General features: G+C 36.4%; 4 protein-coding genes across 8 annotated transcripts; 2 read left to right on the forward strand and 2 right to left on the reverse strand.

The window, feature by feature from the left end:
• The first annotated feature begins 4,484 nt into the window (after positions 1-4,484).
• Positions 4,485-5,254, forward strand: LOC108172027 (low temperature-induced protein lt101.2-like). The gene is made up of 2 exons (XM_017328979.3): positions 4,485-4,648; positions 5,064-5,254. The coding sequence occupies exons 1-2, from the start codon at positions 4,574-4,576 to the stop codon at positions 5,154-5,156; spliced, it is 168 nt and encodes a 55-aa protein (XP_017184468.2). The 5' UTR covers positions 4,485-4,573; the 3' UTR covers positions 5,157-5,254.
• A 4,718-nt stretch (positions 5,255-9,972) lies between these two features.
• On the forward strand, positions 9,973-14,619 carry LOC103450088 (interactor of constitutive active ROPs 2, chloroplastic-like). Of its 4 annotated transcripts, none has more exons than XM_070809549.1 (4): positions 9,973-10,277; positions 11,644-11,720; positions 12,371-12,542; positions 12,674-14,619. In XM_070809549.1, the coding sequence occupies exons 2-4, from the start codon at positions 11,692-11,694 to the stop codon at positions 14,330-14,332; spliced, it is 1,860 nt and encodes a 619-aa protein (XP_070665650.1). In that variant the 5' UTR covers positions 9,973-10,277; positions 11,644-11,691; the 3' UTR covers positions 14,333-14,619. The 4 variants fall into 4 exon arrangements, with proteins under 4 accessions (XP_070665650.1, XP_070665649.1, XP_070665651.1 ...); XM_070809548.1 differs by having other exon boundaries at positions 9,975-10,277; positions 12,368-12,542; XM_070809550.1 differs by lacking the exon at positions 9,973-10,277 and having other exon boundaries at positions 10,283-11,720.
• A 2,753-nt stretch (positions 14,620-17,372) lies between these two features.
• On the reverse strand, positions 17,373-21,772 carry LOC103450089 (probable GPI-anchored adhesin-like protein PGA55). Of its 2 annotated transcripts, none has more exons than XM_029090843.2 (8): positions 21,470-21,772; positions 20,753-20,950; positions 20,376-20,639; positions 19,940-19,974; positions 19,767-19,859; positions 19,324-19,477; positions 18,576-19,210; positions 17,373-18,326 (listed from the first exon to the last, which is right to left on the reverse strand). In XM_029090843.2, the coding sequence occupies exons 1-8, from the start codon at positions 21,600-21,602 to the stop codon at positions 17,748-17,750; spliced, it is 2,091 nt and encodes a 696-aa protein (XP_028946676.2). In that variant the 5' UTR covers positions 21,603-21,772; the 3' UTR covers positions 17,373-17,747. The 2 variants fall into 2 exon arrangements, with proteins under 2 accessions (XP_028946676.2, XP_028946677.2); XM_029090844.2 differs by having other exon boundaries at positions 20,753-20,947; positions 21,470-21,721.
• A 1,416-nt stretch (positions 21,773-23,188) lies between these two features.
• LOC103450090 (PWWP domain-containing protein 5-like) lies at positions 23,189-26,505 on the reverse strand. The gene is made up of 2 exons (XM_008389414.4): positions 26,359-26,505; positions 23,189-26,253 (listed from the first exon to the last, which is right to left on the reverse strand). The coding sequence occupies exon 2, from the start codon at positions 26,221-26,223 to the stop codon at positions 23,407-23,409; it is 2,817 nt and encodes a 938-aa protein (XP_008387636.2). The 5' UTR covers positions 26,224-26,253; positions 26,359-26,505; the 3' UTR covers positions 23,189-23,406.
• Positions 26,506-27,557: the final 1,052 nt, after the last annotated feature.

The following is a 27,557-nucleotide window of genomic DNA, read 5'->3' on the forward strand; positions in this document are numbered from 1 at the left end:
GATTTACATGTTTTAAATGTATTTATTAATGTAGATGGAAATGAATAATAAATACATTTAATAAAAGCGGTCAAAGGAGCTGAATCCATATTAATAAAAGCGATCTTTCAATTTCTATTTACATTTTATTGAATTTACATTAAGATTAGAAAAAATAATATTTAATAAACAACTGATTGCTAGTCCATTGTGAGGCTAAGCCCACTCCTTCACCTTAGTTTAAATAACATCGTTTGTTAAAAAAATGATCATTTGACAACTAATTGAATCACATTATTATGCGCGTGCAAGAGACTTTTTTCATAACTGGCACTACGCACCTCTTAAGTGTTTAAAAATTGAGAAATAATATTTAATAAACAACCGCATGCAAAAAGCATTTTTTGAGTCACAGCGCGCTATGCACGACTTAGACATTTTAAATGTATTTATATCCGTGAATTGCTTCAATATTTTTTTTTTGTTATTTTCTATTTTATCACCGGTTCTACGTGCCTCTTAAGATGTTTTGAACACAACATTCATGATTTTTCTTCATCATCATGTGGGCACCATCAACTTTGTCATTTGTTTATTCTTTTCTCTTTTCCCTTTCATTTTTTTATTCTTTTCTCTTTCCCATTTATATTTATATTATATTTTATGATGACCAAATTATCAACTTACCCTTGCATGATTTGATATATTATTTTGGGTAGGTTTTGAATTTTTTTGGCTGAGGGGTAGTTTGGTCCAATTATTTTTGTCAAAGCCGGTGACACCAAAACGAGCCTCCGACTTTATATATACTAGCCGATGAGCACACACTCTGTGTGTGTGAACAATTTCATTTTATTTTTTGTTTTTTTTATTAAGGAGTGTGATTAGTTTTTAAAATTTTAAAAAGAGTATGAAAAACTAATGATGGGATATTCTCTTAATAAGTGCATATTTCATCTTAATATTACATAATTAATGTTTTGTCCTCCTTATGTAAATATTGTGTATCAAAAGTGAGGGTAAAATAGGAAAAATAAGGATATGATTGTCATTTAATCAAAAGATATAAAATTACTATTTTACCCTCCTTATGTAAGTATTGTATATCAAAAGTCAAAATAAGAAGAAAAAAAATGACATTGAGGGTTCTCTTAATAATAGTATTAGTATAGATAATTGAAGACTGTTTGTAAGGGGGCCCTCCTCATTTATACACTAACTTTAGAAAGGATATATAGCTTGCTAACAACAAATAATTTGGAGGAATTTTCAAAATTGAAATTATCTCGAAAATTTTCGAACATAGCCTTTCTCCCCCCACCAGCCTCCCATTCTCTCTTTTGCCTTTCTGCCTCAAATTGGCAAAACCCACCCTTCACATGGTGGTCAATCGGACGGTCCTAAACAATCATCACGTGGCACTTCCCAACCACTCTAAAAAATACAAACCACAAATATCTAATCTAATAAATATCTGGTCTCAGTCAACGCACCTTCATTTAATGGTAGTCTAGCTGTGGGGCTCCTCAAGATGCATTCGTTTGTAGAGCATCATGCTTGCTAAGCAGTCCATATGCTGAGCATTCTTCTGGTGATCTGCCTAGCATTGCTCTGAGAGCCGAGCGACTTGCTCGAGCTCAACGATCCAATTTTGCCTTGTGTCCCGTCATAGACTCTAATTGATTGGCAGTCATCACATGTCCTGAGTCAATGGTTGAGTAAGCTTGTTTTTTGAGCGTTATGCCATAAAGTTGTCAATTAGCCCATGTGCTCATGTTGTTCAACATCGAAACTCAACTTGGCAGTTCAAACTTAATGCATAATCCGTTGGTCGAGTGTAACGGTCAACTTAGATCACTCGAGAATTCTTTCTTTTAGAGCTTCATTATGGGCTTCTTGGTCTTTTGGGCTTGCATGGCTTTACGTTGGGCTAAGCCTAAAAGTATCCAGCGTTAATAATAGTATTAGAGTGAGAATTTGCTCATCATCCTTGCTTGGTGGTGAGCATGACCACTCTTCATAAAACGTTCCATGTGTCTTTACTTAACCATAGTTAAGTAGCTTTATTTTTAAATACAAAAGAAAATAACTTAAATAGCAGTGCCTTCACCTAATTGGTTCCCTTAAAATCTTGAGATTATTTTCTATACTCAGCAATATATCGTTCTTTCCTACTAGAACAACTTATGTTAATGATACTTTTGTTTACTACTGGTACAAACGTATCATTGAAACTCTGCAATATAGTGTTTATTCCATGATTCTTTTACTCTTTGAAACATTTAACGTTTAGCTTGAAAAATACATTTTATTGCTCTACCACATAGAACGACACGAATTGCTTCTGTAAATTACCGAATCCACTTTTTGCTACTAGCATCTTTTCTTGCCCATCATTTTGTGGGCAAATATTTTTTCAATGGCTTTGTTGGAGCCTCCGCCCCAAATCAAAATTTGTACTCCTCTCAAGGTTTTTACCCTTGATTTGGGGCCAGATTTGTGGGTTGGTTGGTTTTTTATTTTTGGTGGATCAGATCCACCTCCTATGGCCTGGTCTCCACGGTGGAATTACTCTTCTTGACCAATTAGCGGGGACACCGCCTTACCTAGGCAGATTTGTGGTGGCTTCGCGGTGCTTTTCTCTCGGTGGTTGCGGATCTCTCTAGAACCGGTTAATTAAGTCGCAGGTGGTCCTAGCTGGGTGTTCTTATTTCGCTGTGAAGATAAGCCAATCACTGGCTCCTGTTTTCGCAGTAGTGTAGGTTTAGTGTACTTGTGTTTGTATCACATCTAGCAGGTGATGTCCCGACTAACAAGCAATGTGGCATCGTTTGTCAGCAATGACTTTGTGTGGTCTCGCTTATTGCTGATGACATTGCATGTTCCACAATATAGGTCTCTTGAGGCTGCCGTCTTTGTGGCAGATGTGTGATGGCTATACTTGAGCTGGTACCAGTAGTTCTTGTGCTTATGGTAGCCATTTAGAGGATTATCATGTCTGCATGCTTGTTTGTGCAAATTATCCCCATAGCAATATATTGGTTACTTTAGGAATATACCTACGGGGCAACCCTTGTAGGCTTGTAGCTATTCTTGTTTATCAATGGAATATCTCTATATTCTTCTAAAAAACAAAAATATACAAATGAGCCTAATTTGTTTTTCTATATACTTAGATGATAGTCTAATCTGTATTCAACCACACCCCCAATCAATCCCATCTACCCTCGTCGCAGATCATGAGCAATTGTGATTGGATCTCGTCTCTGTTCGCAAATGTGCACAATTTTAGCTCCAACATTGGTGATTTTATTGAGAGTTGAACTCAAGTTTAGGGCCAACGACCTCTGCCATGAGCGATGATGAAAACTAAAAGACCTTGAAGACAAAGCTTTGATTGATGCTCCAAAGAAAATATCTTCCGCAGTTCGTAATGACCACAAATTATGGTGACTCACACGAAGAATGTTTTATGAATGGATTTCTTGTTGGAGTTTTGAGCTCCCTTAAGTCCCACATCGGGGAACTCAAGGGAACTTGAGGTCCTTATATTACTTTAGTCTCCTTTATTAGTGATTAGGTGTTGGACTATTTGGAATGAGGATTGAGGTTTGGGCCACTAATTGTGTGGATTAGGCTTGATGATTATACCATAATATTAATATTAATTAATCAAGACAAGGGCCTTGGGCCTTAGGGCCTAAGAATTAAAATTAATCTGATCAATTAGTTTTAATTTCAAATTAAGTTTTTAATTAAAATTAATTAAAAATGTTTTGATTAATAGACACAACTCTTTGGAAAGAGTTGTATAGTTTCAGATACATCCAAAAGGTATTTGAAGATGTATGAAATAACCTATATAACCCGAGTCCTCAGTTTCATCGTAGATCGTCTTTTCTTCTTCCTTTTCTTCCGTACAAACATTCAAGAGAGTAAACACACAAAGCAATTCGCTAGAATTCTATAATCCAATACGCGTGGTAGAATTAGGTAGTTGTATCCTGGTCGAGCAGACGTTGTAGAACCACAAGCACAAGAGTGAGACATAAATACTGTTCGAGGAACATAACTTTTGCGCTAGCCTCTACCTGTTGTAATCAAGTTAGTACCATTTTAATTATTGTATTTGTTTCTGTAATTTCATTCTGTATAGCAAGTATTTTTAGTTAATAAAGTATTAGAATTTCAAGTTCTATTATATCTGTTATATTTATTTATTTCTGCATTGTTCTCCAACACTTCTTGTTGCTCTTGTCCATGATCAAGGACTAGTTTTCCCCAGAAAAACACCAAATGAATGGGTTTCTAATACCTTTAATTGTTTCTTTAAATATCTTTGGGTTCTATTACTTATGGGTAATTGGTGTATGACATCCACCCGTCAAAGCACACCAAGCCCATAATCCTAAAAGGTAAACCGCCAAAGCATTGTTTGGTGGAATGAAAGACACGTGTATTGCTGGCCATGCAAACGTAGCCTTAGTTCCTGCGGTTTTCCACAACTAATTTTGCATGTTCTTCTCATCAGCTCTCTGATTACAAGGCTTCTCCCACAAACGAATTAGCAATAAAAACTCAGTTAATTAATAAGATGAGGACATGCGTAGAAGTCGTGTGTGCCATAATTCTTCCACCAGTTGGCGTCATCATTCGCTATGGCTGTGCGGTAAGTCACATTGTCACCATTTGTATTGAATGAGAGTTCTTTTACATTTACCATTTCAACTGGCGATCTAGTAATCTGTCTACGCAAAGTTGGAATCTAATGGGTATGCGTTGAAATACTTGTTTTCTTAATATTGATTGAATAGAACTATATGTTTATCTTCAAGTGTATGCAAATGATGCATTTATACATCTTCGTTTGGCGATCATAAGAAGCTAGTTTAACAAGTTATGAAGAAAAAAAAAATTTTGTTTATACAATTACATGATTATCTTACCCGTTAAGTGGATGTCTTTCAAGTCACATGGCTAGTCCGTTGAGATGGTACTAAAAAGTATTATCGTCGCTTTTGTGTGGTGTTAGGGTTTTTTTTTTTGTTTTTGTTTTATATATTGGTTTGTTTGTGAAATTGCAGGTGGAGTTTTGGATTGCCTTATTGCTGACGCTATTTGGGTATATACCAGGAATTATATATGCACTTTATGTCATATTACGAGAAACTTCCTAATTATTTAAGTTTATATTACATCTTTAATTAGTGATCAATTTGTGTAATGTGTGATCTGATGGACATATTTTAAGATATAAATCTTCATTTTTGTTAAATTTTCATCTTGTTTTGTATAATTAGTTCACCTTTATATTTGGACTTTCTAGATTTCTTCTGTTTCATTGTCTTGTATAAATATTGGACTTTGCCCAATTGTTCCTGCAGAGCATGTTTGGAAGTGTGTATCAAATGCTTTTGGTTCAAGTGCTTTTAGGGTTGAAAAGCACTTTAAGTGCATTTTTAAGAAATACTAGTTATATGATTCTTTTAATTAGGAAGCACTTTAAATGTTTTTTCAAGATTCATTTGTATTTTTACTAAGATAGATACCATAAACAATTTTACAAAATGGTTTTTAATCATTTTAAAAGCATTTCTAAACAGCTCATAATTAACGCAAGAACGTTTGGGGGAATGAAGCTTGGTGAATTGATGAGGAGGGAACCCAATCCCAAAATGACTACATATCATCCTACATTGCACTAAGATTTTGATTTGATCAACTCCAAAAAAGTGACATTATATATGTTTAATACTAAATGAATATCAAGTTTCTAATCATTCGAGATTCGAATTTGAATTTTTTTTTATATGGTGAAAACAAATACCAATGAGCTTCAATTAGTAATAGTGATTTGATATTTGTATATTGACAGATCTTAAGATTCTCATTTTGAAGATTTGTGATGTCCTTTTTATATGAGCTTTTGGATTAATCATAGGGTAAATTAAACCATCAACTTAAATAATTTATGATACACAAAAAAAATAATTATGCGAAGTGATTAAATTAAAAAAAAAAAATTCTCGCATGAAGTCTTCCGTCTTCTTGCCTTACTGTCTCTTCAATCCACATATCCTTCCTCCCTTATCTCTCTCTTGATGATTCATTCTCCTTTACTCCACTTAAGTTGTTTGTTGTTTACTTTTCGCGTATGAAGAAAGAAGAGGGACCTATTTTAAAATTTTCACCGTCGTCGAAAAATTTCATATGAAAAAGGGGTTCATGGGTTCAAGAAGAAGAGGATCCCAATTTTCGAAACCGCACAATCTCAATTTTTTTGTGCTTTGTAACTAACTAGATTTGAATATTATTGATAAAAGATCCGATGAAATTGGATATCTAAAGTTATTAGGGTTTTATGCAATTAGATTTGCTAGGTTTTTATATTCAATGAGGAGACTAGGTTTTGCAGACGGAAAAAATTCGACCTGACGTGAAACCTTCTTCTTTCTTCTTATTTATTTATTTATTTTTTTTGTTTTGTCAATTAGTGTTTTGTTTCAGTGTAAAATAGATTATTTAAGTTGATGGCTTAACCTACCATAAGATTAATCTGACGACTCATATAAAATGGGTCTCATAGGTATTCAAAATGAGAATCTTAGAAATATTGAATATTGATAATAACAATATAAAACAATTATAATGCAAAATGCATGTTTGTTAGTTAAGCAAAGGCATTATTTTTTTCCATAGCAGTTTGAGAAATGATGTAATTTACAGACAAACAAGCAACAGACTAATTTACTTATTAAAAAAAAGGGAGATTATATTCACACACCCCAAATTACTTCTTTCACACTCTTTTAATTTTTTAATATTTTTCTATCAAGTGTTAGTGGTGTGTAGAAAATATTAAAAAAGTAAAAATGTGTGAGAGAAGTACTTTGGGATGTGTGAAAATAATCTCTCTAAAAAAACCCTAATCGGATGGCTAGCCTATGATACATCAAGTTGTTGTGGACTAGTATGTATTAAAATACCCCATCCCTCTCAGAGAAGTCTTAAAACAACAACCAAAGCCTTATTTTCCAATCCACTTTTGAGCAATGAGTGTGACTTTCCCTTTGCTTTCCAAATGGATATTTTGTTTTTGTTAGTCCTCTTTTAGTTCAAAGAAATGAACAAAATTATACCTTATTTTATATGATACCAACTTGCTTTCTTTGCAGACAAAGCAACGGGCTTTGTGCAAATAAACAAATGGATTGCCCATTTGCCCTACAATATAGGACAAGTATATATCAATAGGTTACCTTTATTTCCACTCACATTTGACATGACACAATCAAAGAAATAAATAATGATGCCATTCCTTAATTATATCTACTCATGCCTTGCACACTACAAGGACACTTGACAATACTTTGGCATATATGTGAGGACTTGGATTCTCTGCCCTCCCATTTCAGTGCTTTTTCCGTACCTTCCTGTTTTGTGTGGTCACGGTTAATTCATATTAACATTTTATATTGTTTTTTATAAAAATAATAAGACAAAAAAAATAGTAATATAAAATATTGACGTGTCTATCTTCCATTGCTTTTTGCATTTTTTAAGTTTTTATTGTAGGCTAAGTTGGGTGCCCGTGTGTGCGTTGGACGAATCCAAACTTTGGATATAGTGTGGGTCTTGTTTGCTTCAATGAGAAGGAATCGCATACTCGCGCATGGATGACTAGCTGTAGTATTAGCACAAAATAAATTTTGTGTGTGGTTATCCGTACAAGGCACTAGACACAAGGAGGATGAGACACTTTGTGTGTGCAGTTAGACGATTACGTGATTTAAGCGTTCACACTTAAAAATTTCTCTCATGGTGCTATTACTCTGAAGAAATTAGAGCGCTCAAAGCAAATTTATACTCCATCTTGACATGGGAAAGTAGTAACAATAAATAACAACACTAGACTCTTTGAGTCTCATAATTGGAACGATTGATTGTAACAGTAGGTCGTACTCAGTGCACAAGGCTTCCGCTTTACGCAGGGTCTGGAAGAGAGGTAGGTGCACAAAAGAGGGGGATTGAGCATTTTAAGTGTGTCATCAGGCATTAACATGATCTGGACGTCCGCACCCAAGAATTTCTCCAAGAACACAACTCGTCTGCTTAATATGATTAATCATGCAGAAATTAAGCGGTTTGCCCTTATTTGTTCTTTGTTAGTATCCTAGTTTTGGGGGCCCAATGGTGCAATTTCAGGGGGACCCCATGGAAGAAGGGACCTAGTTAGCTAATTACCAGCCATTTGTGCCCTGTAACCCGAAGCAGAAGACTTGGCACATGTAATGGTTGAAAATGCATCCAAAGCCTAATCAATCTGTCTTATCAGTTACTAAATACCAGTTGCATTAGTTTCCAAAAAAAAAAAAAATATCAGTTGCATTGACCAAGCAGGAGTCCTAGGTCAATGGAAAGACAAAAAAAGTTCCAAGTAAAAATTGGGGATCCACAAATTGGGATATACACATTGATGAGTTTATAGCCAATGGGGTCTAAAATCATTGACGAAAACTTTGAAAAATTGAAGCTTTGACAAATCCAAGTGTATCCCAATTGCCTGTGCAAACCAGCTGTTTAGAGGTGGGTATGTGAAGGATGAAATGCTCTAATTCAATGAATCAAATTGAAAACATGGGAATTGAGAAGAACCAACAACTCTCGATTATTTTTGAGTAATTATAACTCGAAAGCCTTATTCACACTATTGAAAATCGGGGTCATGAATAATCTCCTAACCTAATTAAGTATGAAATCTTTATTAGGTACTATTATAAGACCTTCCGCAATAAGCAGGAAAATTAAGTTTGATTTGAATTGTATAAGAATCAAACTCTTGCACATGCGGAAAATAAGTTTATGGGACTGATTTCAATTCTTGAGTTCTATGGGAGTAAAGCTTGGAGATTATAAAAGTCTTTTATCCAAAATGGTCTTTGAAATTGGCACAACTCTTCACTTTGGTCTCTAAAATTTGAAATCGATAGAAGTGGTCATTAAGATTGTCCACTATCAATCATTTTGATCATTCTGTGAAAAATTTTCATTAAATAAGGATAAAAGATAAAAATACCCTCAATTTTTTTCAAATCATTTTGGTCCATTGTTTATTAAATTAACAGTATTTTTGTCATTTTAATCCTTATTTAACAAAGTTTTTTAACAGAATTTTAACAAAATGATCAAAATGATTGCTGATGGGTAATATACTAATAGAGAGAGAGAGATATATATATATATATATATGTATATATATATATATGTATATGTGTGTGTGTGAATCAAACTCACCTAAAATAATTGTAAAATGCCTACGTACAACACACACCAATAAACAACTCACGCTAATGCATGCATACCTGAATGATTGTCATTATCTTTTTTCTTAATCAAGATTAGTTACGTATATCATGAAGGGTACCTAAGATTCGTTGTACAACCAAATAAATGAGTTTTATAAGGGAATTGAGAGGCCAATAAATTATGCATAGAGGGCCTAATGGAAACAAATTATTGGGGATTAGCTTAAGATGGGAGAGTACACTATCTATAATCACTAAATAACCCCATTTGTTCTTGGATGTTGGAACCTGAATTAAGCCTTGCTCTTCACCCTAAAAACTATTTTCTTTTTTTTTTTAAAAAGAAAAAAAAGGAAACTAGTTAATGGTTTCGTTACGGTAATCCATCATTCTAAGGATTTGGAAGATTCACAGAAGCATTTCAATCTCATCCGATTAATCATCACGTGATTCACCAATATTTGAAATCAAACTCAAAATGTACCGTGTAGAATACGAATATGAAATTCATCTTTATACGCTGAGCCATCCCATGATAATCACTCAAAAACTATTCGGGTAGCTGTAGCAATCTCAGAAGGTAAGACTAAGACCTATTATCACTCTATCAGCAAGAGTGGGAGCGTGTGGATTAATAGGCGCGTGAGGGTAAAAGCATTTATTAGTTTCTATTAGCCAATTTAGGCATTTGCTTTTGTCTGTTGCTCACTTCCCTCCCTCCACTGACAAATACAAAGAAATGGAGAGAAGCAGTCTCACTCACTTGGGAAGTGGGCACACAGAAGCAGCTACAGCAGAAGCTACCAAACCCTCCCAATGCTACTGCTGCAACTCTAAACCAAGCAAGCTCTAGGGTTTTCTGCCATTTCCAAAGCCTATTTTTTCTTTTTTCTTTTTCCTTTTTCTTGTCTTTTGCCAAACATCTGCTAATTAGTACTATCCAACGTGAGGAATATTAGCTATCCACCCTAGTCAGAGGCAGAGATCTTTGTGGTAAGGCCAAATGTCAAGGTTTTTTCTTTTTATTCGAACGATATTCTAATCTAATCTAAACTAAGAAGAAAGGGATTCCAACGGTATTTTGATGTCATGTTTTTCGTTGCAAAACCTTTCCCATTTTATACTATCCTTGCAACTTGAGTCTACTCTTATTTTTTACCTTCTGGTAAAAATGTGTTGTCTTTTCTGGGTTTTAAGAGCTTGTTTTAGTCTATGAATTTCTGGGTTCTGTTGCTTTTTTATGGAAAATGTGTTAACTTTTCTGGGGTTTTTTTTTGGGTTAATAGCTTTTTCTGGGTTTAAAGAGCTTGTTTTATACAGTTAATTTATGGGTTTTGTCGCTTTTAGTTTGTTCTTATGTTATTTTAATTTTTGGTTTAATTTAAATGTTGGGGAACTTGTGCTTTTACATGAAAATGTGGGTTGGTGGTATTTAAACTGAAAGTCTCTTCCTTTGCAAGCTCCGGTTTTCAAAGCAATTTCTGAAGAGTTGCTGGAGAAGAAGAGCTAGAGTTTCTTCCCCTTCATGTTTTTTCTTTCAGATTTTTTGGTCCACCACAAAAGATTTTATTTTTCCCTATTTTGCTAAGCATGAAGCTGTATTCCCAGGGTCTCTCTTTTAAGTTTTTCCTGTTTCAATTTTTTCTGTAGATCTGTTGTTCTAATCTGGGGTTCATAGATCTATGGGTTTCATTAATATATTGGTTCTGTAATTTACTATAATTTAAGAACACTTCTGATTGCATTTTCTAGCATTGCTGCGTTTCCAATAAAATTATGTCATAGTTTTTAATTTGCAGCTAAATTTTAAGAGAGTGGATTTTCATCAAAGAACAGAAATGGGGTTCATTTGTGCTCTGCTGGGTTCAGTATGCCCACAATTAATCAGTTATTACAGAAAGATCCTCCTTTTGTCATGAGCACTGATGCAAATTAAAAATTAAGCCACGGCAATCGCACGTGGTTATTGTTGTCATTTTCTAACTCCTGCTGGTCCCTTGTGTCTTAAATCATTTTTTGGAATGTAGTTTAAAGGTGGGAAAAGGAGAAAGGGAAATTTAAAAAGTTAGCTTGTTTAATGAGACTCAATGAATCTTGCAGCTGCAGCGTTCTTTCTTATATATATATATATTGAATATTAGTGGGATTGGTTGGTAGTAGTGGTGTTAGTTTTCTGTGGGATTTCTTTGAAGGCAGGTGTTGTTTGTTTGTTTGTTTGTTAGTTTTTGTACTTTATATGGATCTAAGGTGGCCATCTTTAGTGAGCCATTTTTCTTGTGTTTTTTGTGTGCATATATATGGTATTCTCTTTGAAGTTTCTTTATCTCAGCCAAAGATCGTTTCTCCGAACTGCTTTCAGGGATTTGAAAGGGAGATCGAATTAGGACAACGCAATCAGCACGTGTAGATGTTGAAGATGCAGACACCAAAAGCAAAGTAAGATCAACATTTATTTGCTTCTTTTATAAGAATATTAACTTTGTTTGCTTAATTTTATAGTGTGCTAATAATCACTCTTAGACTTCAAATTTTCTGTCTTCGTTATGGGAAAATTTTGACATATTGGGTAAGTAATGGTGATACAATTAGCTGAGAAAGCAAAATAGGATGGTGTTCTAAATTATATATAAAGTAGTAAAAGGAAAGCAATAAAAAGCTTGAGAAATATTTTGCTCTGAGTTTTTAACAAAGTTTATAAACCTCATCTAAACTTAACCGAGTATGAATTCGGATTCGAATTTATATCTATCCATGCGGAATTCGTGTTATATGCCAGTATCATCAGAATTGAAATGCTGATTTGTAAGTTATAATTTTGTAAAATACTTCTCTCTTTTCTGCCTAAATTTTTATCGCTCTGTATCTGAAAGTAAGTTAGACAAATCAAAGAAGGTATTGCTTTGGTAAATGGTTGTTATGCATTATATCCTCCAGATATGGGTGAATCCATTTGTAGCAAAGTTGTATCCGCATCTAGCTTTTTTTCTATGTTTTGTGTTCTTGATGCAACAATTTGTGAAACTTATCTTTACTTTGAGTACTATGCAATCTTCTAATATTTAACTTCCCTTTCGTATTGATAGCAGAATTGGCTCTTTGGAAGTGCCTCAAAGGAGATCTCCAGCAAGGCCTCGAACTAACAAGACGCCTGGATCAGAGCCGGATTCTGTATCCTCTCCAAATATGGCGACTAAGACCCTGAAAAACAGAAGTCCAAAAGTCAATGAGCGCATGTCACCACGAAGCCCTGTACCTGAGGTATTCCATGATAACTTATGTCTTGCGGCTAGAAGGTTAACTGGTGTGGTTCTAATGTGGTTTCTTATCATTCAATTCAAAACGATTGTAGTTTCTCATTTACTTCCCCTTTCCCTGGTTTTGAGCTTCAGAAGAAGCAACCGAAAAGAGTGTCAGAAATGGAAACACAACTTGCTCAACTCCAAGAGGATCTGAAGAAGACAAAGGACCAGTTAAACACAACTGAGTCGCTGAAGAGACGATCCCAGCAGGAGGCTGAAGAAGCGAAGAACCAGATATTAGCCATGTCTGCAAAGCTTGAAGAATCCCAACAGCAACTGATGGAACTTTCTACTTCTGAAGATGCTCGTCTTCAAGAGCTTCGTGAACTGTCTCAGGATCGGGATAGAGCATGGGAGTCTGAACTTGAGGCTGTCCAAAAGCAGCGGTCAATGGATTCTGCTGCCCTGGCTTCTGCTATGAATGAAATTCAGAAGCTAAAGGGTCAGCTCGAAAGGGTAGCCGAGTCTGAGGACGCTCAAAACAGGCATGCAGAGTCGGCATATGCTGAGATCCAGACCTTGAGAAAGGAACTTTCAGAAACTTTTTCCCTGGTTGAGAAATTGAAAGCTGAGCTCAATGAATGCAAAGAATCTGAATCCCGGGCACTAGAAGTTATACAAAGCACTCATATGCAATTGGAAGCGGCAAATGCAACCATAGAAATGCTCAAATTGGATGGGATTAAAGCCACAGAGTCTTGCAACTCCTTATCATTGGAGTTGGAGCAATCCAATGCTCGTGTTAAATCACTGGAGGGTCTTGTGAGCAAACTTCAAGCAGAACTGATTAATAGGAAAGGCAATCATTCGGTAAACTCTACAGACAATGTAAAACTTGTTAAGGAAGATGAAAATGAAGAAAGAAAACAGTTACAAGCAGAGCTGAATTCTTTGAAATCCGAAGTGGGTCAGTTGAGATCTGCATTGGATGCAGCTGAGGTCAGGTACCAGGAAGAATACATTCAGAGCACATTGCAGATTCGGAATGCGTACGAGGAAGTTGACGGTGCAAAATCTGAAGCATCCGAGAGGGAAGCTGAACTGCTAGCAGAACTGAAAAAAGCGAAGGATCATATTGAAGACTTGAAAGCACAGTTAATGGATAAGGAAACTGAAATTCAGATTGTATCAAAGAAAAATGATGGGGTGGCCTTGAAAGTTGAGAAAAATTTATCAACTGAAGATGAATCTGAACTTGAATTGGAGCTGAAGAAGTCAGAGACTGTAATGGTAGAGTTGAAGGCAAGTTTGTTGGATAAGGAAACGGAATTGCAGAACATAGCTGAAGAGAATGAAATGCTCAAGATGGAACTAAAAAACAAGGAAATCGAGAGGAATAAAGTTAATGATGAGGCTGTTGTTTCGGAGGAAGCTGCAAGGGCTGCAGCGGGAGAGGCTTTGGTGAAACTGGGCTATGTGACTGAGGAAGCAGATAAAAGTACCAGGAGAGCCGCACAGGTGACTGAGCAGCTGGATGCAGCACAGGCTGCAAATTCTGAACTGGAGGCTGAGTTAAGGAAGTTAAAGGTGCAGGCGGATCAGTGGAGGAAGGCCGCTGAGGCAGCTGCTGCCATGCTTTCAACTGGAAACAATGGGAACCTTGTTGAGAGAACAGGTTCTCTTGACAGCAACAACTACAATCCTATGAATTCACCTTATTCAGAAGACATGGATGATGACTCGCCGAAGAAGAAAAATGGGAATATGTTAAAGAAGATCGGCGTGTTATGGAAGAAGGGCCAAAAGTAGTCAGAATTATGTGACAAGTTGCTTATCGTCGCTCACTATTATTTTGTTGGATTCAGTATGTTCTGTTGTAATCTTGACAGGTATTTTGGAGGGTGCTAGGCTGCTAGCACCCGAGTTTCGTGTGGAGTTAAAGACCGACATTTGCAGACTGTATAGGTATGTGGAAACTGGTGAACTTTGAAGAGTCCTTTCTCACATGATGTATCGCTATGAAAGACTTGGAATAATGTTGTATTTTACTTTGAGCCTTTCCATTTTATGTTAATTTAAAGCACAATTCAGTTTCAGTATTGGATCAATGCAGTTTGCATTATGTTAATGTTGTGCTAAATGCATCCAGTCTTTTGTGCTGAACTGACCTTCCGGATTCAAGCCCGGGCACTGTCCATTTTCCAGACGAAAGAGTTCAAAATGCTCATGCATCTGCTTGCCCTTGCGCAAAGTTTTCGCCTTTTCAAGTTAGAAAGACAAAAGAAAGCAGGTGGTGGATTGTCCTAACGAATGTCATTTTTCTTTAACTCACTTCATTTCGGGTTCAAATCATTTTCTCTCCTCTTAGTGTAATTTAAAGTTAGAGTAGTAATATCGCTTGTAATAAAAAAATTTAAAAGAAAATTATGAAAGGGAAAACAATAGTAGCATTGTGGGTTAGCTGGTAGCATTGTGGGTTAGCTGAAAGGGAAAACAATAGTAGCATTGTGGGTTAGCTCAAATATAAAAAGCCAGTGCTTCTCTCAGCAATCATGGATGCCAAAAGATAAAACTTATGAAAAGTATTTGTTTAACATGAAGTATTGTTCTCTCACTAATCATGGATATCAAAGGGCCCTAGCATGCATAAATGATTATTATGTGTACTAAAAGCAAACTAAACACAAAATATTTGGATGTGCTTTGAATCTTGGATTGAAAGTGAAGTTATGCTAAAGATATGATTCAACTGAGAAATGATAAGCACACGCTATTTTCTATTTTTATACGGCTTTTTTTATTTCTCGATATCATATTGAATGAATTAGATTGAATGGCGGAGAAAAAATAGTGTGTTCATATTCCATTCATATACTTTTTGTAATTCTCTTCTCTTCTCAATGTAAGAAATTTTGTTCCAAAAGTATCATACTTTATCAAATGTTAACCAAAGCAATTTTGGGGCCTATACTGATAGAGAATGAACTTTAGTAACTGCTGGTTTTCAATAGGGTAGAGAGTGAGCATCACTGTCAGTTAACAGTAATGAGCAAAAATATTTTCAATTTATTTACGGAGTACTTTTTGGGTGAATAAAAAAAACAACACACCAAGTGAAAAAAAATCTGGTTACTATTTAAGCACCAGTGTCAGATCATGACCGTCAAAAAACCGAGTACAGTAGAATCTCAATAATTTAATACCTGTTAAATTAATAACCTCAGTTAAATAATATTTTGGCTAGTTCCGATTTGAAAAATAACGTGCTAAATTAATAGTTCGCTAAATTTATAAGATAATAGGTCGTACCCAGTGCACAAGGCTCCCGCTTTACGCAGGGTCTGGGAGAGGTGAATGTCGGCTAACCTTACCCCCATTTATGAAGAGGCTGCTCCCAAGTAAATTTATAAGATAATATAGTATAAAATTAAAAAAAAAAAAAAACTCATATAAGTCCCATATAATATATAAACTAATAATATGTATCATAATTCTTATGATTTGACTACGAGGCTTTTCTAAAATATGAGTCAATCATCCCTTTGTCTATCGAGTCATTGAGCATATTCTTGGAATAACTCTCCGGTCATCCATGCTCGGTTGTTGGCTTTATACTCATAAAATTCATACTATACAGGTTTAACATTCTTGAAACACCGCGGTTTAGCATACTTCTCAATAATCCATAAAGGAGTTGCAACAAATAACAACTGTAAGTTTACATTCATGATCACTTTACCGGAGTGCTAGACCTGACAATATTTATGTTCCTTATATACTTCTTTTCTCACTGATGCCCAACGTGTGACTCAGAGTTGTTGTCTGGACAGACATGTCTTTAAAGTGTCATCTCTTCTTGTCGGTATACAATTCAGGGCTAGGAGCGGTCATTGATGGCGGTAGTCTTTCATTTTCGTTTGGTGATCTGTCATCTAGATTTCTTAGGCTAACTTATAAGCCCAATGTCTAGATCTTCTTGTCTTTTAGTGGGCTTTTTGAAGGCCCATCTGTTAAGCCCAAAAACAATTGTATATTATTTTAGGGAAAACTAGATATAAGTCCAATTTTTTGAGCCAATAGTAGGAATAGTCCAGTTTATTAAAATAAGTCCAATTTGTTATATTTAATTATTTAATTATCAATAGTTATTTGTTCAATGATAAGATTTATTATAAAAATCAAATTTCTTCCCAAGTATCTCTTTGCTTATTTCTTTTTATTTATCTTTTTGTTATTTCTCGTTCTTCCTCCTGCCTTAAACCCTATTTATAGATTTTATTTTTAATTTTTATAATCAACCTATATCAGAGGTTAATTATATTTATCTACCTATATGATAGATTCTTTTTTTATAATCAACATGTCACAGATTAATGTGTCTTGCTTGTAGGTATGTTATGTTTTTTCTACCTTTTAATTAGGTTTCATATCTCACGTATAAGTATTATATACATTCATATATTTGTTACTTGAGTTAGGGTAGAATGTTTTACAGATAAATTTATGTTAGTATATTAGTTTTTTTGTTATAAGATATTAAATATATTTTTTGGAGTTGGAAAATGCATAATATTAGAAGATTTTGATTGATTTTTAATATTTTTAGAAAATATAAAATGAGTATAAAATATATATATATATATATATATATATAATTAGATAACTAGACTCATTCCTAAAAACACTCTATGTTTTTGGACCTGGATCTAAAAGCCCCTTTATTTAGTGAGTCTATAAGGGACCCCTGCAGGCTGTATATGGCGGCGTATAATTCAAACAATCAAATTAGGGTGTGAAATATTCTAACGGTCGAATTTTATGAGAGAGGAGAGGGAGAAGGCAGGGGAAATGCAGTATACGACTTAATGTAATATAGAATAAGAGTACACGAAAAACCGTTTAATTGGCAACTCAAATGCGTTCTTCTTGTTGATATATGCACCAAACAAACAATTTCAATGCAAAGACCTACAGAACAATCCTATGTAACAAGACCAGCTTCAACGCTACTGCCCTAATCTCGGCATGTTCTCCCTTCAGCACAGTTGATCCTCTTGAATTATCGACAAACCCACACACGTTGCAAAGGTTTGTTACAAGAAAATGCTACCCTTTTAAATAACACCATCTCTGTGTCCATGTTCATGGCTCCAACTTGTTTGCTCAAGCCACTAACCTGATCTTCGAGATGGGATTTTTCCGACTGCTTGAAATCACTTGGTTCCTATGTTGCATCACCCAATTTATCAGAAAGGGGTATGTTGTCAGCATTACAAGTGGAACTTGAATCAAAGATAATAGGAGACCCGCCATTAATTGGAGTGACTTTCGCTGCCTTCCCATGAGAATGAACCTTCAATTGTGGGCTCACTTTATTTTTTGAGAAAGTAGGGCTACCCTTCAACTCTACAACACAGTTTTCTTGCTCATTAATGTCAGTACTATGTTCTTCAGCTCCAACTTTCTCATCCTTCAAGTGATTTTCACTGCCAGATTTACGAGGCCCTTGACTTGGAACTTTAGGAGATATGCTGTTCCTGGAAGGACGAAGGACCTTTGCAGCACTGGATGCTTGCTGGAGTGGTACTGGAGACTTAGGTTTCGTGTTAAAGGACGTTTTTTGAGCATCAGGGGTCTTATTCCCCAATTTAGATACATTTCTAACAGGTAGAAGTTTTCCCACCTTTCCCTTGTTTTGTCCCGCACTCAGGATAACACTTCGCACCCCACTTTTAGGCAAGCCACTACGTACAACAGGATGAGGCTGCATACTTCCTTTCGGGGAGGACACCGCGGTTTTCGCCTGCATAAAGTAAAACACCAGGTGGTTATTTTTTGAGGGGACCAGGTGGTTATTTAAAAGAGAAACAAAAGAAAATTAACAACGTGATTTTGCTAACATTAGTTTCGTCACATTCACAAAAATGCTACTTTGAAGTTATTTAGCCTAGGCCTTTCGGTAACAGCATAGTTTATCTTATGCAACTTAGAAGACTAGAGATAATAATTTCCCATATAGAACACAAGAATCAAGAGGCAAGGAAAAACGAACCCCATCAAAGAAGCCAATTTTGGGTGATGGCAATCGTAGTCCAGAAGGTTTTGAAGCTGGAGGAAGTCCACTATTTTCGGTTGAAGCTTTCACATCACACTGACGAAGCAAGCCAGTCACCTGAGTCTCATTCCCAATTGAGCTTTGATCATAAATATGGTTCTTCAAATCTAGAATATCTGGTGCATCACCACCTACGGAGCCGCTTTTGGACGATCTTGTGTCAAGGCTAGCTCTTGGAATGTATGACATTTTTTCTAAAGTTGAAAATGACGACGATGACTCTGAGGACCATGAGTGAGCAGGGGATGTGCTAGTAACCAGCTTTGTCCCAGGCACCTTGTTAGTTGACAGAAGAGATTTTCCAGATTGACATTTATTTCTTGGCTCAATTCGTGATGGTGTTTTGCTGGAAGAACCGGAGGAAGGGGGATTGGCACTTCTGGAATTAGTTTTTCTCTTGGAGTTGCAGGGACCAATGTTGTTAGAAGTACTGCCAGAACTATCAAATGAGGAAGGAGCTCCTTCTCTCTTGGTTCCGGGTGAAGTATCCAAAAAGGAAGATCTAGCTAATGGTCCTGGCCTAGGTAGAACTCTTGAACTTGAGGGTATTTTTGGCAATGGAGCCCCTCTACCTGCAATGGTCAAACTAGGATTAGAGAATGATAACTTTATACCACAAGCATAAACACTTCAGCCTTCAAGGGGAAAAAATGAAGAAATCTAATCAAACAGAAGTTCTTGTTACCAGTTGCATTTTTGACAGTATCCTTTTCCATATGGATAAGTTCGCTACCCAGAGAAGCCCTCTTGGTTAAAGGTGTTGGGCTAGGAATAGGCTTCCCTATTACCTTTGTTCGCTTCAAAAGAGATGTAGATGTGTCTCCACGTGCAGAATCAGACTTCATTTAGAGAACATAAGTGATGTGTCAATTAAAGATATCAAGACCAGATCTCTTTTTAATACTGTTTAAATGACTAAATCAGCATAGAGAAGAAATATGATCTCTGTAATGTTGAATTCAAATAGCATTAATAGCTTCATAGTTGGTTGAATCGCCGTTATACTATGACAAACAGATTCATTTCCCAGTAGTATTTGTTCCAGATCTTACTGCTTGTATTATAAACAGTGAGTAATTTTGATGGTATAGCATAATTGGCATTGATATCTATGTTTGTTTTACATGCCTGTGATACTTCTGGACATGTAGATGCCTTTTTCACTTTCCCTGGTTTTTGCACACTGACAGTTGGCTTCTTAGAAGCAAGTCTAGGCATCACCTGAAATTCACAACATTATCTCATATATTCTTGTGATCGTATCAGTGAAACTGAAGCTTTCACGCATTAACTTGGCATACCTTATTTTGAGAAACAACATCGATCCCCTTCAAAGCTGAAAAATGACTAGACCTGGTTAGTTTGGAAAATAAGTTGCTAAGAAAATAGGCTGGTATGAGAAGTGTGAAGGCAGTGGTACCACAAAGGTTTTAAAATAGTTTCTAAGTTCCCTCAACAAGGGTATTTATATATATATATATAACACCAACATTACTTCTCTAGAGAGAGAGAGTATAGTAAAGAATCCGTTAAATTCCCTCTGTCCCGTCAACTTCCAATTTATGTCTACGTGCTTCAAAATAGGGACAAAAAGGAAGAAACAAGTAATTCTATGGCCCTAATTCCATTTCTGCTTCCAATCCTTGTCATCAAGCACAAATTTGCGAGCACCTAAACCAGGCTAATCCACACACTTTTTTGTTTCGTACAGAATACAAGGTATAGAAGTATACTTACAGCCGCTATTATTGGTTTCTGTTACTCCCGAACCATCTTTCATACTTTCATTCACTGCTTTGGATGCTTTACTGGATTTCTGGATTGAAGCTCTCACATCTTCAAACAAATTGGCCTCACTACTTTCTAGTGTCAAAGTATCACTTCCTAATGTGGATATGGAATCGGTGGATCTGTGAATTTCCTCTTGAATTCTGGGTAACATCTTTTTTCCAGTCTTATCTCCTTCAATCATGCAAGACAGCTCCTCAGGATCCAGAACACCTGAATCCACAAATTTTGTATCACCCGCTATGAATTGGAATGCGCAAGATGGAAATAACCTGAATTACATTGACTGAAAACCTTCTGACAATCAAATCTACACACAAGTGTACCTGCACTGGTGAAAAACGCTCTATCCCAAGCTAAACTCTTGCGAAGATTGCACTTGCCACTTTTCTTTGTCATTTCAGGTTCCAGTGATTCAGAAGGTTCAGTTACTTGCTCGGTTAGCTCAACGTTTTCAGGCACATCCTCTAATTTGTTAGCAGTCATACCCTCAAACAATTGAAAACTTCTGTTTTCCTGGTCTTCTGCATACCACATTGCGAAAGATTAGATAAAATGTGGCACCAACCACAGAGATAATTGAAACTCATTCACTAGCGAAGGCAGAAATATAGAAATTATAAAATTACACGAGTAATTTTTCTCTCATTCCTCCAGACTCAGCCCGTGCATAACATATGGTGTCGCCGTGCTACGAAATCGAATTCCTTGCTTCCCTCACACAAAATTAAGATTTCATTTTCTAATTTAACACCTAATATTGTGCTCGAGAACAATTTCCCACCTTCCCCCTTTAGATAACAATGAAATATGCCTTGGTGATACGCTAACCTAATCAACTATCCAAAAGCCTTCAATTTGCATATCGAATGAACGAAAAGTGTCAAAAACTTCATGTACTTTCAAACAACAAGGGAATCAATTCAACCATTCCGAGCATTGCACGAACAAAATCATTCAGCTTCGAAGAAAAGCTCAAATTCCTATAAAAATCGAAAATAAATCTAAAAAAATCCTTAAAAAATGGTGAAATTGAAAGGGACCTGAAATTGAAAACATGTTGTCTCCAGGAAACGAATTGAGGAGCGAATCGTCCTCGGCCGAGACGTCGATGAGGCTGAGCCGCCTCGATTGGGTGGCATCGGCCCTCTTGTTCGCCGACTCGGACTCGTACATTTCGGATCTCGGGCGAAATCGAATAGGATTGAATCGGGGTTGCTGCAGTGATGGAAAAAGCGCAGGTCGTTCTGTGGAGAAGGTGAATTGAAATATTTTGAACAGCAAAGAAGCGGCGGTTCAAAATTGTAACAATTTAATTAGATAAAAAATTGGGGAGCGTCTTGTGTGGACTTTGCTCTGACCGGATTAACGGTGTATTACTAATTGCATGGGCACACCAGAACATGGGCCCCCATATTTGATAAAAAAGTACGTGATAGGCCTAGATAAGGCCCATCTCATCTGAGACTTTCTATTGTATTTCAGAGCATAAGATATTCTGAATGTTGAATATTTGTTTACAAAGACAGAGTCAAGATCTAACAGTTAAAAATCGAAATACATTGCCGTTTAATATTATGGTCTAGGGATATTTTTCTTTATTTTTAAGAGGTATTAAGTTTGATTATCGCCAAAGACGAATCAAAATCACATTATTGCTAACCTATTGTGAGACTAAGCCAACCCCCTCCCTTCTACCGTAAATAACATCATTTGTTAAAAATAAAAAAAATGATCATTTACTTCTCATCCAGAGCAGCTTAGAATATTTGCTTCCATCCTAACCTCTCTGCGTATTTTATCGACATTAAAATTTGAAAAAATAAAAATCGGAAAAACAAACAATATTCTTTTTTGTTTTTTTTTTTATCACCAACAAAATTCTACGTAAAAAATTTAAAAGGTATCAAGCTAGTGTGCATAGAAGAAGCACATCTACTTCACCCAATGTTTTTCTCAATTATACCCGTGTTGACCAAATTTGAAAGAAGATGTATAGTCTAAAGAATGTAAAGAAGAGTTTCTCTCAAGCGTCGATCAAATATCCGCACCCACATTTCGAGCAATTTTTTAGTGTGACCGTTATTACACAGTCTCGGGTCTTTTACTAATTCACATACTAGAACATGGATATTCGGATGTTTTCTTCAATTTGTTCTTTATAAACTATTTTACTCTTGCATCGGAAAAATAATTAAAAAGTGGAAGACAAATGGATGACATGCTTGCTTGGATTGGAAAGAGCTTAAGAATAAGGGGAAGCTGGAATGAGATCAACTAACCTCAATCAATCAATCTAGCACTTGGTTTTTCAGATCCAGAATTACAAATTGTAATGTGTGAGCCCCATATATTTTGGGGTCTGCCTTCAATGGTTCGTGAATAAACGGTAAAGATTGACAAAAAAATCCATAAAGTCAATCTTCACCGTTCATTTCCCGGCCTATTGAAGAAAAATTGTATATTTTGATTCCTATGCGTTAGTAAGAGAAAAAAAATCAAACTTCAGAATTATAGTAAATCCCGTAATTACACATTCCAAGCATGTAAACATGACACGAACAAGTAGTTTGAAATTTGAAGAGTGGACGCATACCCAAACCTTGAAAAAATAGAATCGACAGAAAAACAAGGGAGATGAAATTTGCTCAGGACAAGGGTTTAGCTTCACTTGTGTTATATAAAAGGTTCAAATCTACTCTGATGGTGGAAATGAGAATCCGAGACACTGCTAAAAAATATGTCAGACACGGCAAGAGAACTATCCTAATTGTACCAGATAGTTACATTATGAAATTCTGTAAGCCGATTACGAAATACGCTACATGGATATACACATATTTATTTAGCCTTCGTCCTATCAATTTCGACAAAAATGCCGAGTCAACTACAAATTCATATGGTTTCTTGCTTGAAAGTTTCATTAAAGAAAAAACAAAACAGTAACTTCATTCTTGAGCTTTTACCTGAACAGAATGTATCACTTGGTTGCATTGCCTTCAGGTGCTGTTGCACATTTTCTGCCGCGCTTTTTCGCATTGGTTGAAGAAGCAGCTTTACTTGGTTTAGAAGGCAGGTACTTGAGGCTGTAACCGACAAGTGAAGGTCCAAAAGTACTGTATTTCCCTGTGCTGCTGAAAGCTGTTTCAGCATCAGTACGTTTCTCGAAAACCAGTGTGGCCCGGCGGTTATTCCTCATCACTTCAGTCAAGGGCCCATAGCGGCTAAATATTTTCTTCAGGTTTTTTTCTGAAGGGACGGACTCCAAATCTGAAAATTTCAAGATCAGAGCTGTCCGAGAGAGATATTCATCACAACTCTCACTCGAGCCAAGAGCTGGCTTCACTGTTTCTGACTCAAGATCTCCACCAGCAATTTTTCGTTCAGAATCCAAATTGGGATCCGACTCGAGACTTGCTTGCTGTTCATCAGTAGAGGTATCCATATCACTTGGAGCTCCAGGCACCAACCCTTCATTTTCATTTCGACTCTTGGGTAATGCTTGCTCAGGAGGAATTTCTTGTGACTTGGATTTTTCAGTAATGCCGGAGCTCATTGATTTCTTCCCACTCCTGATTGATTTCTTAACCAGCTTACCACCAAACATTTGTTCCAGAGACATTTGGTCCTCCGCAGGATTGGAATGGTCCAAGCATATAGTATTCCTAAATTCCCGGAAGCAAGTAATCATGGAACTCAAGAAGCTGTATCCGTTCATGGGATCTATAGCAGCCAAGCAGACCTGAGACAGCATCTTATCAGGAGATGGGTACTCATTTCTTTTGCCTTTATCCTCAACTTCAACTTCTCCAGATGTTGCATTGTAACTCTTCAGTATTGGGCTCAATCCACTTAGTTGGCTTGCAACCCTGCGTATCCTATCTCCAACTTTAAAAGTCGGTTTATTTTGTATAGAATTACTATCAGCCCTTGTTGACAACTCACTTTTCCGTTGCTTTACTGCCGAGTCATCAGATGTAGCATCACCTGCCTTTCGTTTCTTACTGGAAGATTGTGAAATCAGTTTACTGCCAGCTTTCCCTTCCGATCCTTTCTCACTCACTGGAGTAGAAAAATACTTCTCAGCCACTACATCTGGTATGCTTTTCTCTTTTTTACTCGGGCGCGTACTATCTCCAGACATGTTCTTGCGCTTCTGCGGTAAGTTATCTTTACTTTTTGATTTCGGCCCCAAATCCTCATCCTTAATTACTGGAAGTGCATTTTCACTTGCTTCAGCACACTGCTTCTCTCCCAATAGTAATATGTCAGCATCGGTCAGCAACCCACCAAGCATATTGAACTCTGGCAGTGGAGGACAACCTTTCCAGCGATTGAAGGCTGATAATTGGGCCCTTGATGTTACAAGTTCTAGTCTGTCAACTTTTCTATACGGAAACTGAGCCAACTTCTTTACAAACCTAATGAGTTTCACAGGTTCAAAAGAAGCAGCACTTAAAGACTTGTCACCACCATCTCTTCTACTTGCTTCTTCACTGATTCCAGCATTTTCAATTATCTGAGTTTTGAGTTTTTCATATACTTCTTTGGATATGCAAGAACAGCTCAGCCCTAATTCTACCCGCCTTGAGACTTCATCCAAAGCACAACCAATTGCATTTTGGAATTCTTCCATGTCGCTTTGTTTCTCCATTTGTGAAAAGTTCTCAAAGAAGGGCTTAATCCGCATTGCTTCATTCCAAGCAAATGTATTATCCCAATAATACATTATTAGATAAGTGCCTCTTTTAAAATACTTCTTTGCCTTCACTGATGCAGCTGAAGGATCACAGATCTGCCCGGGCCACCAGGGATGACTCCTTACCTTTCCCCATACTAGATCAGAATCACGGAATTCTAGTTCTGTGGAAGCAGACTTTCCATTTTCATCACTTGACACATTCCCATCTGAGGAAGTAGATTTTCCATTTTCAGTATTCTGCCGAACCCCATTCTCTGAAACATCATGGGTCAATTTGTTCTCATTTGTCTGTGCTTCCACATTAACTTCCATGGGCTGATTTTCTAGTCCATCACAGGTTTCCATCTTAGACTGAGTGCTTACATTCAGGTCTTTTTTATCCAAAGACTCACTATGATCAACAACTTTCACTTCCACAGCCCGGGTGCCTTCTGTTATTTGTCCAACAGTTTCCAAATACTCAACGTCACCATTGCCATGCATAGAACTGGAAGCATCAAGACTCTGGTCTTCAACTTGGCCCTGCTCCACCTTTTGATCCATTTCTATTTCAGCAGGAGCTATATCAGCTACTCGAACAACGTTCTCTTCTTTCTCATCTATCGTCATGTCATCCCTTCCATGAACTGCCACATTCCGCTTCGCCTTAACACTCACCAAATCTCCATCCTCAGAACCCACAACTTCATCTTTTGTGCATTCCCCTAAAGTCGCATCCTCCCCTCTACCCCTTCCAATTTCAAGGTTCCTCAAACTGTCCTCAGATTTCAAAACCAACCCATTAACATTTTCTCCAACCACACCCCCAGCACCAAATTGCGGACCCTCCAAGCCCTCTCTACCTTCCCCGCCATTAACCGCTACCTCTGACAAAACAACGCTCCCTTTCCCCTCAACATCCCCATCTAAAAGTCCTAATTTCACTTCAGAATCATCACCTCCATCCACCACTTCACCTTTCTCCTCTACACCCCCATTCACTCCACCTCCCACAGAAGCCATTTCATTCACTTCGCCCACCACTCCCAGCGCCGGCTCAGAGTGGTGAACCCCGTCACTCGGGTCAGCCAAAACGACGTCGGCGTTCAGGTCCATACAGTCAGGTATAGTCAAACGTATGCAACCCTAGAAAGCAGAATAGAAATTATGCTACAACGTTAATGAAACCCTAACTGCAGAATATAGAAACCCTATAGATGCAGAGAGGACGATGGAAGTAGCAGGGCGTACCTTCCGGGTTGGCTCGGCCGGTTCGATAGCTTCGGCTGTCTGCTCCTTCAATGTGTAAAATATTTTGAGGGCTCCCTTTCAGAACTACAGGGAAAAACAGAGGATTTCCGTTTCAAATCGATGACACGGGGAAGGACCAAAGATCTTAGATTACACGTGGTAGAAATCGGCGGCTGTTATATTTTTGTGCGCATATCTTTCTTCACCCGTCTTTTACTTTTTTATTTGTTTAATTCAATTTTTTTTTCTTTTACCAAAACAAAATATAATTATTTGAAAAGTTTTATTTGAATTCATATAATTTTTTCTACTCCATTTAAACTTACATAATTAAGAGGAAATTAACAATAAAAAATAGATTTATAAATAAATTCACACTCAATATTCAAACCCTCATCACTACATAATTTTTTCCTACATTATATTCTAATGAAGGCTCAATAAATTAGCTAAGGGCTAATTTGGTATTACTGTACTTTTAAAAAACATGTTTCTCGACTCAAAAAAAAAAAAGAAAAGTTTATGTTGTGATGTAAAAATAAACCTCTATAAAATACAGTTTTAAGTGTTTGGAAAACATTTTTTTTGTAGAAGTGCTTTTAATTAATAAAAAAAAATAGCGTCTGAGTGATTGGTAAACTTTTATATAAATTGCTTTGAATATGTTAAATGACTAAAAATGATATAGTATTTAATGAGATATAATAATTGTCAAAAACAATAATGTAGGGGCAAAGATTGTAAGTTTGTAAAACATGTGGGGGTATTTCCCATTTGAAAATTTCATGAAATGAGTATTGATTAATATGCTTTGAAAATATATATATATATATATATATATATATTTAGAAGCATGGTAGACCCCTGCTTCTGCTTTTCTATGTTTTTCTACTTTCATTGACAACCTTTTTTAAAAATCACACTTTTTTGTTTTGTTTTACCAAACACATTTAATGTTCCAAATCTTTTAATAAACTGTTTTTTTTTTAAACACCACAATCCCAAACCAACCCTAAAGCTCACCAAATTGGCTAAAATTAGCACTTTATTATGAGTTTTGAGATTTAGATCCTTCACTAATGATTTAAATCAAGTGCATTATAGTCACATGCTTTTAATTATCTGACGAGGTTAAAATTTTGTGTGGACCAATTCCTTGATTAGTTAGAAATCTCAATGATATCAAAGTGTGTTGGAGA

Source organism: Malus domestica, chromosome 12, assembly GCF_042453785.1.
Source record: "Malus domestica chromosome 12, GDT2T_hap1".
In the NCBI taxonomy this organism is placed as follows: domain Eukaryota; kingdom Viridiplantae; phylum Streptophyta; class Magnoliopsida; order Rosales; family Rosaceae; genus Malus; species Malus domestica.

Excerpts from the sequence above, each read along its gene's own strand:
- LOC103450088 (XM_070809548.1), top strand. The coding sequence starts at position 11,692 with ATGTTGAAGATGCAGACACCAAAAGCAAA. Across the intron at positions 11,721-12,367 it reads ATGCAGACACCAAAAGCAAA|CAGAATTGGCTCTTTGGAAG; the intron begins GTAAGATCAACA and ends TCGTATTGATAG. Across the intron at positions 12,543-12,673 it reads CACGAAGCCCTGTACCTGAG|AAGAAGCAACCGAAAAGAGT; the intron begins GTATTCCATGAT and ends TTTGAGCTTCAG.
- LOC103450089 (XM_029090843.2), bottom strand. The coding sequence starts at position 21,602 with ATGTACGAGTCCGAGTCGGCGAACAAGAGGGCCGATGCCACCCAATCG. Across the intron at positions 19,975-20,375 it reads AGAAACCAATAATAGCGGCT|CTTTGAAGGGGATCGATGTT; the intron begins GTAAGTATACTT and ends GTCATTTTTCAG. Across the intron at positions 19,860-19,939 it reads ATGTTGTTTCTCAAAATAAG|GTGATGCCTAGACTTGCTTC; the intron begins GTATGCCAAGTT and ends TGTGAATTTCAG.
- LOC108172027 (XM_017328979.3), top strand. The coding sequence starts at position 4,574 with ATGAGGACATGCGTAGAAGTCGTGTGTGCCATAATTCTTCCACCAGTT. Across the intron at positions 4,649-5,063 it reads TCATTCGCTATGGCTGTGCG|GTGGAGTTTTGGATTGCCTT; the intron begins GTAAGTCACATT and ends GTGAAATTGCAG.
- LOC103450090 (XM_008389414.4), bottom strand. The coding sequence starts at position 26,223 with ATGGACCTGAACGCCGACGTCGTTTTGGCTGACCCGAGTGACGGGGTT.